At 35.6% G+C, this 9,145-nt stretch overlaps 1 protein-coding gene across 1 annotated transcript; it reads left to right on the top strand.

Moving 5' to 3' along the window:
* Window positions 1-1,962: 1,962 nt before the first annotated feature.
* On the top strand, window positions 1,963-7,554 carry LOC104603060 (cyclin-B1-2-like). The gene is made up of 4 exons (XM_010266990.3): window positions 1,963-2,150; window positions 2,278-2,378; window positions 6,724-6,821; window positions 7,318-7,554. The coding sequence occupies exons 1-4, from the start codon at window positions 2,022-2,024 to the stop codon at window positions 7,416-7,418; spliced, it is 429 nt and encodes a 142-aa protein (XP_010265292.1). The 5' UTR covers window positions 1,963-2,021; the 3' UTR covers window positions 7,419-7,554.
* Window positions 7,555-9,145: the final 1,591 nt, after the last annotated feature.

Below are 9,145 nucleotides of genomic sequence, written 5' to 3'. Positions count from 1 at the left end.
AATCATGCTTTCCAACATTCTTTGTGGATTTTCTACACAGTTTAGAATTTATTAGAGTGTTTTCGAGATAGTTACTGAGTTTTAAATCATTTTTGTGCTATCTGGATATTTTCACTATCAAAAGAACAAGTGAACGTTGGAATTTAATAATTTTCCCTTGTGTATATAATGATAGTGTACTCTGCAATATTCAACTAAATATTAATTTAATAGGCTTAATCTTTATTTTTGGCTTTAAACGAGTTTGTCTATATTCTATTTTCTTCTTTTTTGTTTTTTTTTTGTTTTTGTTTTCCATTCTCTTGTGTTGGATTTTTTTATCTTATTGGATTTCCCATGGAGGGGAGGTTTCTGTCCAATGACATCACTTATAATGGAGGTCTTAGTCTATTTTGAAAACAGGGGGAGATCTTAGTATTTAGTATGAATCTCTGGGGAGGTTTAAGTCTTTTATCTAAAATATTTCTTAATATGGATATTTTTTGGACTAATGTAAGTAAAATGATCAATTGTTGAATCCTCTCCCTCTGAAGTTTCTAGTTGTTGAAACTAGGGGTGTTCATGGTTCGATTGGCAATTTTTATAAATCGAATCAGTATCATTGGTTTTTTCATTTTTTCAAATTGAAATCGAACTGGTACCATTGGTTAACTAGTCCGCCGGTTTCGGTTTTTGACCAATTTAGTTCTTTGGTTTTTTATATTTATAATATATTATATAAATATATATAATATATTTATAAATAGATTATTATAAATATAATATATGTATATATTTATATATATAATGAATATATGTTTGTATATAATATATAGAAAATATGTGACATATATTAAATATATATATACACCAATTGGTTCGGTTAATCGCTGGTTTTTTTGTAGGTTAATCAAAAACCGAACCAGTCCTTTGATTTTTCAAAAATACCAAACCGAAACCGAATCGATTGGTTCGATTAACTACATTTTGCGATTAAGTTTTCTCGATTATGTTCGGTTTTTCATGGACACCCCTAGTTGAAATCTCTCTTGAAGTTTGGTAATTACAATCACTTCCATGGTTTTCAAAACCGGACCGAACTGAACGGTCGGATCGGAAAAACTAAGAACTGGTCAAGTGACCAGTTCCGTTTTTCCCCAAAACTGGATTTTTGCAAAAAACGTTGATCTGGGCGTTCGAACCGTTCAACGATTTTGACCATTTTTATTTTTTTGTCAGAATGGGCCGAACGGTCGGACCGTTCTACCCGATAACCAAACTCCTGACCGTTTCAGTCTCCGGGTCAGTTTTAAAAACCATGATCACTTCCCTTGAACTTTCAAATATAGTTGCAATTATCTTTCCTGTTTACATGTTACCATTTAGAGGGAGATGTTCTCAATGTACAATTGTAATGTCTCGTGGTTGTGGGTAGGTGTGGGTATGAGATCAGAGCTCCTTTGTTAAAATCCTCTAAAAAAGAGGCATAAAAATATCTAAAATACCCGTATAGTTACTTTTGACCAAAATATTTATTTTCTAAATTTTTAAGTAGCCTAAACCCTTTCGATCTCTTTTCTAAAATAGTAGAGACTCAATAGTACTTGTATAAGTATTTTGGACATTTTCATGCAAAAAGGTCTACTGCAACTGTCTCAAAAAATTAAGAGAGCGATTGCAATTACCAAACTTGAAGGGTGGTTTCAGGCTTTCAGCAATATGCACCCTAAACTAAAAATGATTTGAAAATAATTATTTATGATTTTAATTATTTCATCATGTCTATATTTATACTAATTTTTATATTATATTAGGGTCCGAATATATTTCGTAGGCTGACAACTTAGGATCGGGTCCGAATTCTGACGAAACCACAGCCCGATCCGTTTCCATCAAAAGAAATATTTGATGCCTCTAAACGCGATGGAGCGAACCCGGCCCATTTCACAAAATTTACTTGGACTCATCCTTTTAGTTTTGAGTTTTTCTGTAATTCATAACTTTGAGCTTTTTCGGATCCAAGGAAACCAAAGGGAGGGAGAATGGGAAGCTCTAAGACGATTATTGCTCACGAAATTGGAGGAATTCAAAATGATGCTCTTCGTTTTGGATTACAAGGTGTTAAGAGTGAAATCGTTGGCTCTCATCCTCTTCAATCCGCCCTGGAATTGGTAAATTCTTTGTTTCTTTTTTTCAATGCAATTCTTTCACAAGAATTTCTTCTTTGCTTTCTTTTTGTATCCCCTCAATGGCGGGTTGTCACTGTGTTCTTCTCTTTCTCTTGGGTTTATTGATCAGTCGAGGAAGGCCCAGTCGGAGATGAAACGGAAAATCCTTGCTAACACTTATGGTTCAGCTTTTACACTGAAGATAGATCTGGACAGACAAATCCTTTCCAGGTATGGAATTTCACCAACTTATGCGAAACGAAATTGCAAAGAAGAAACTAAACATTACTTGAAAAGAAAGGATATTATTATTACTGCGTATGCTTGCTTTGAGGCTTTCGCATATCGTGTTCAAGACGAAAACTTTTTCGAAAGTGAAATTAAATCTACTAGGGTTCTTATTGTAGTTGGTTTTTTTGTCTTTGCGAAGTTTTCCTTATTTAGTTCATCCCTAAGGAATACGGATGTTGGGATGATAGCTAGCTGATTTAGTTTCAACAGCTTCAACGGAAATTTAGATTATGGAATATGGAAGCAGGGAATGTTTATTATATCCTATTCTTTTAATTGCTCCTTTTAACCATTGAAAATGTGAAAGTTCACTGCTTTCATAGCCCCAGAAGAAGTTGGGACTTTTCTTGCACTTGAATGTTGAATTTTATTAGAATTATGAATTGGGAGGATGGGAAAAGCTATTCCAAATAAAGGTTTGTTTTTGTAAGTGTAAAGGGTAGACATGTTACACATTTTTCAAAGTTCAGCAATTATGATTGATAAGGGAGGTGGCGGAAAAATTTGAGAAGTTATAGAGGGATTTTTTTTTTTTTGTGGGAAAGGGTAGGGGGAGCTAAGAAGTTCCATTTGGTGAAGTGGGACAAGGTCTGTAGACTGCAAGGGAAAGGTGGTTTGGGAATTAGAAGGATCAAAATTTTCAACAATGCCCTTTTAGGCAAGTGGCTATTGCGGTTTGGGCTGAAAGGGGGGAGGGAGTCTCTTTGTAGGAAGGTTGTAGTTGGGAAGTATGGGTTGGTGAGGTTTGGGTGGGAATCAAGGGAGGTCTCTAACTCTCATGGGGTGAGTGTCTGGAAAGGGATAATACTGTTCAATCAAGAGTTTAAAGCTTTAGTTAACTTCATCAAGGTGGGCAATTGGGAGGACAAGTTTGGTATGAAGCAGGGAAGCTGTGTGTGGTGTGTCTGAAGCTTTACAGGCTGATTGAGCATCACATTAAAATTGACCAATGCTTTGAGCTGAGGAGAGATCAGTTTGTTTGGTGCCCCAAATTTAGAAGACCTTTGCTGGATCAGGAGATAGAAGAATGTATTCAGCTGCTGGAAAATTTACAGAAAGTTAAGGTTTCATCCTCTTCAAGGGATGGGCTGTGGTGCAAAGAGTATAGGAATGGGGTGTTTACTGTGAAATCTTTCTACTTGGTGCTGGTGAAGGATCAACTGGTTTCAGATCATATGGAGGGATCTGGGGGAATCCTGTTTAGCTGTGTTTTATGCTTCTGGGATGAAGAGATGTCTTCCACCTGTTCTCCTCTTGCAAGATTGCAAATATCACTTGGAAATTTTATTCCTCTTTATTTGGGAAAAGAGTATTTCAGCCAAGATCAACAGCAGAAGTTTTCTCTTCTTGGCCAAGATTTGGAGGAAGCAGGAAAGCAAGGATAGTTTGGAGCTGCATTCCCTCTGTGGTTGGGTTCCTGTGGAACGAAAGAAATAGAAGACTTTTTGAAGATAAATCTAAAAACACTGAAACACTTGTGGCTCTGGTGGGGAAACTAGTAGCAGATTGGGTTTTGGTGCTACCATATTTTGATCAAGTCAGTAGAACAGATATGGGGGAGAACTTCTGGAGTGTTCTTGAAATTCAATTGTTGTAATTTGTTTCAGTCTGTGCTATTTGGATCAGAACCGTTTTGTTTTGCAGAGCTAGGTGCCATCTTGTCACCTATCGGATATAACTTGAGGACTCTTAAAACCAGTGTCATTGTTGAATTGCAGATTTATTATGGTGACCAGTGACTGCAGTTAGACATGCAAATTTGAGATGGACAATGTTGATGATCCAAACAATATACCCAAATATAATTAAGAATGATTATGTAAACTTATATAATAAAAAGGAATTGACAATGCTTATTTGTGGATTGGGATGATTTTATACTGTTTTCCAATTTAAGGCACTGGAATTAATTTGTTTTTTCACTTTCTAAGGAGCTAGATGGAAAGTGATAGTTTCAGTAGAAATAGGAGATTATCTTCTATTTCAACCAGACTGTGCCAATGCACCCAAAAACCAATGACTGTACTGGTAGAAAAAGGCACAATAAGGATAAAATTCAGTTGGCTTGTCCAAGGACAAATTGTAACCCTTAATCAAGTTGCTTATAGCTACTTCTAGTAAGGAAACATAAAAGCTTCAAGAGATCCTAGTTCCTTATTAAAATTTGGTGTTGGCAATTTTACTGGTAAAATGAACTGGAAAATAAAATATTTCTGTCTATGTCTCATCTAGTTCTTGGTGACTGCAAACACAATTATGTGGGCTAAGCAAGCTGGATCAGGGCCATTGAGGTTAGAGCGCTATCTAAATGAGATAAAGGACAACCTAAGCATAACCTTCTAGTCTTGCATTGGTGTCTGAGTGAAATAGTTCTATTTAAAACAGTGACTTGTCACTATTTAAAAGAGTGGCTGTGCTATCATCCTGAGCTAGCACGCTGGGATTGTTTAATAGGAATTATTGCAAAAAAATGCTTCTGTGACCCTTATTCCAGCTATTTTGGATGTCTACTTGGAACAGTGAGTTGGTTTTGGGGACTGGAGTCAGATATCTATGACTATGAAGTATAATTTCACCATACAAAGGAGCTGGTTTCTGTGCAAAATCCTTGAGTTTGTCCCTAGTGTTGATAAAAAAGGTGAGGAAATTCAAAGGAAAATGATAAGAATGATAGAGTAAGGTGATGTTTGGAACTGGTGCCATTTCTCCAGTGGTGGTGCTGCATAGGTATGTCGTTTCTTCAGAAAATGGTTTCTTCTGGGACTGTTGCTTCCATAGGCGCTTTTCAACATCACATCAGCATAGTGTTGTTAGCAGCAATAGAAAAACTAGAAAACGTCAAAAAGAATGTTTTCTTAGACCACACCATTCCCGATTTCCAAGGCGTCTGAGAAAAAGTTTTTCAGGAGAACACCCAACCAAACAGTGAGTGTTAGATTTCAGATGTGTGGTGTGTCACTGTTTTTCGATAAAACAGTATCGGTTCCAAACACCTACCAAGTGTTTCAGCAAAAGAAGGGCGAAAGAAAACAAAAAAGGAAATAGCTTCAAGGAACTCAAATTTTGTCATAGATGGAGTTTATGTCAGAGAAAAACAAAGTATCTATTAAAGAGGAATGAAGTGTGGTTGAGATTGGTACATACATTAGTTTGATAAAAGTATGACTGCACCTTCTCAAGCAATGGATGATCGTTCTGTGGTCTATAAATGTGAATTGTTATATGAGATCCAATGTATAATGAATGAATGCTTCCTTAAATAAATTTGTGAGCTTGTACTTTACTTTTAGGGAGCGTTCTTTTTTCGGATTTTCAGAGGGGGAAAGTTGGTCAATGGGATTTTGATTCCCATTGACCAAGAAACCCATGTTATTTTTTCAGATTTATGTGGAGATCAGGGAAAGTTTATTTTCTTGGGTATCACTTACCCTGGTAATACTTTCGCACCTGGGGGAAAAAATTGCCAAAACTTGAATGAGATAAAAATGCCCCTTTTAATAATGGATTTTTATGGGTAAAATGGTCATTGCCTTATTTACATGGGAAATAAAAGGATATGGGTAAATGCACTTACCCGGGTAAGTATTTCCTTGGAAACACTTACCCTGGTAAGACTTACCGAAAAGCGAACAGGGCCTTAGTTTTTCCAATTCCATGCCATCTTGGCTTCTTATTCCAAGATTTCTTTGTTTTTGGACAAGATCAGTATTCAGAGGCTATGAATTCTAGTTTGGTTTTCTTTGTGTTAGTTAAATTTCGGAGATATTCAACCTTGATTTCTAGTTATAGGTTTAAACATCTAAATCTTTATTTTTGTTCTACTTTCCTGAATTTGATGCTTAAACCTCAAATTTAGATGTTGTTTCTTTTTAATTGTCTCTGTTCAAGGCATTTATAGATTCCTTAATTTTGAGCCATAAACCTTCACTCTTCAACTCTCATCTGTCTTAGGTCTCATAGAACTACTAAAAGGCCATTACCCTATTTGTCCCAGCTATCTGGTGTCTTGGGAGGGGTGAGCTGGACACAGATATAAGCTTTGGCATTTTTACACAGTGGCTGCTCACAGATTCAATCCTTCATTCTCATGCTTAAGTTCTATTTATTTTAAATTCTATATATCCTTATTTCTTCAATATAACCAGTAAAATGGAAATTGTCAAAAAAAATCACTAAAATGGAGAGTTTATTATGAATTGGTTTGAGAATATTGTTTTAGGTAAGCTTGCTGGTGTTAATTACCTATGTTCATGTATAATATATTTTTCATGTTTGGCTTTTGTAGATTTCAGAGGCCTCCAGGAGCATTGCCATCTTCAATGTTAGGTTTCGAGGCTCTTACTGGAAGCTTGGATGATTTTGGTTTTGAAGATTATCTAAATGGTAATTAACAGAACTCCCATCAAATAAAGAAAAACATGTACAGACACAAAAATGGTTTTTTTTTTTTTTTTTGTCATCCTCAATCCGTACATTGCAATGATATTCTCCTGGATAAGTGGACATAAAATCTAATTAAAACATTATATTGGAGATTGCCTAAAAGTTTTAGAAAACAGTATTCTGAAATTTAAATAAATAAAAGCTACATAGAATACCTGTCATGCCAAATTGTAGAGATGACCATTTTGTATTAACCACGTGAGGATTATGAAATTTAGATACCCAAGGGTTCAGAAGAAGTAAATGCTAGTTTTTTAATGAGTTTCTGGCCCAACATTTCATTAAAAAACTATAACACTCAATTTTATGGATTGGGGAAGCTTTTCAATCGACCTTAACTGATCGATTGATTTACATTATAATGCATCTCTTTCTCTCTTTATATATATCATCCTAATTTTTATTTATTTATTTGTTTTGACATTGTTACTTTCAGACCCACGTGACTCGGAAATTTTCCGGCCAGCAGATATGCATCATGGAATGGAAATTCGCCTTGGCCTCTCCAAAGGACCAGTCTGCCCCAGTTTTATCTGATCTTGACTTCTCTGTAGAGACAGAATCTGCCCTATCTTTCTTTTTGGTTGTTTTGTTGTGGTGGTGGGTTTTCCCTCACTTTTTTGTGCTTACTTGTCACATGCTTTAAAATTTAAATATATAGTGTAATTGAGCATATGGGTAGCAGAATTGCAGTTGAACTTCTAATAACTAGGGTTTTCAAAAAAAAAGGAAAAAAAATCAAACTTATGTCTTATGAATCATGATTCCGGATATGAACAGGGGAAGGAACAAAAGGGCGAGCTCCTCACGGTAACAAAAAGTTTACTCCGCGAAGATGGTCATGAACTCTAAGGGGGCGTTCTTTTTTTTTGGATTTTGAGAGGGGGGAAGTTGGTCGATGGGATTTTGGTTTCCATTGACCAATAATCACATGTTTCTTTTTTCAGATTAATGTGGGGACTAGGGAAAGTTTATTTTCCTGGGTACCACTTACCCTGCCCATCTCCTAGGTGGGTAAATAACTTTCCCACCTGGGAGGAAAGATTCCAACACTTGAATGAGACAAAAATGCTCTATTTTATGATTAAAATGATAATTTTCTTTTTTTACTTGGGAAATAAAAGAACATGGGTAAATACACTTACCTGGGTAAGTGTTTCCCAAGAAAAATTTATTCAGGTAATTGCATTAACCCAGATAAATAACTTACCAAAAAGCAAATGGGCCCTAAATGGTGCTTGGATGTATATAGAAAAGAGTTTGCATAAACAGGAAATCATAGGGCAACAGTGACATCACCCCAAAAAGAAATGGCATTTTTCATTGGATTTATTTACCCATTTACATCTTTGATCTTAACATCTAGGAATGGGTCGAATTGCAGATTGACTGGTAAAAATGTTCAGGCTCTGGTGGATAGGGATGAGCATTCGGTTTATTCCGTTAAAAATCAAACTAAATAAACTGAATTTAAAAATCGAATTAGAAAATGAAAACCAAACCAAAATCGAATTAGAGGAAAACCGAAATAATTGAAACCAAACTTTTCGGTTCAGTTTTTGGTTATTTTGGTTGAAACCGAATTTCAAAAATATATATTATATTACATATGACATATAAATATATTATAATATATTATGAAGTCCAATTATATTATATTATATTACATGCTATATAGAAAAGTTTGGTTAATTTAGTTTTTGCAATTAACTGAATTTTTAATTCTAAAAACCGAAACCTAAGTATTTAAAAACCAAAAACTGAAATAACCTAACTGAAAAAACCGAGATCCCGAATAATGCTCACCCCTACTGGTGGAAGCCACTTTGGTAGTTTGGTGTGTTTATGGTATCTGATTACGGCATCAATACTAACCAAATAATATTCCTTTATAACTTTAGGCGTTGTAGATGTAAACTTTCAATCCAACTAAGTTGTAGCTGGAAGTCTGGAAGACTGGAACAACTAGAAATATGGACCCAGTTACATCAGGAGACCATTCTAGCCATTGTCCGTCGAATGTAGGTTTTTTGTCTAAGGTTTATGAAGAAGGAACTCTACCAAGTGGGTCCACAATCAACTGTCCAGGTGGAATGTCTCGTGCACGAGTTTTCTTTTCCGCAAAAGAGTGGGATTTCTGGGTACCATAACCTGGTCATTTAAAAAGGGCACCTGAGAAGGCGGCGAGGACGATTTAAATGTTTTTGTTCAAATCAGCCCCCCACAACGTCCCACAGCACATCCCTCCCCGTCGTGTATTGGGA

The sequence above is a fragment of the Nelumbo nucifera genome, chromosome 4 (assembly GCF_055504915.1).
Source record: "Nelumbo nucifera cultivar China Antique chromosome 4, China Antique-T2T, whole genome shotgun sequence".
NCBI classification, from domain to species: Eukaryota; Viridiplantae; Streptophyta; class Magnoliopsida; order Proteales; family Nelumbonaceae; genus Nelumbo; species Nelumbo nucifera.
The sequence above is the reverse complement of the archived record's forward strand: the minus strand, read 5'-3'. Positions and strand labels throughout refer to the sequence as shown.

What these genes read in the sequence shown, in the direction of transcription:
- LOC104603060 (XM_010266990.3), top strand. Translation starts at nt 2,022, where the DNA reads ATGGGAAGCTCTAAGACGATTATTGCTCACGAAATTGGAGGAATTCAA. An exon ending in GACAGACAAATCCTTTCCAG is followed by an intron (nt 2,379 to 6,723) that starts GTATGGAATTTC and finishes TGGCTTTTGTAG; the next exon opens with ATTTCAGAGGCCTCCAGGAG. An exon ending in TTTTGAAGATTATCTAAATG is followed by an intron (nt 6,822 to 7,317) that starts GTAATTAACAGA and finishes TGTTACTTTCAG; the next exon opens with ACCCACGTGACTCGGAAATT.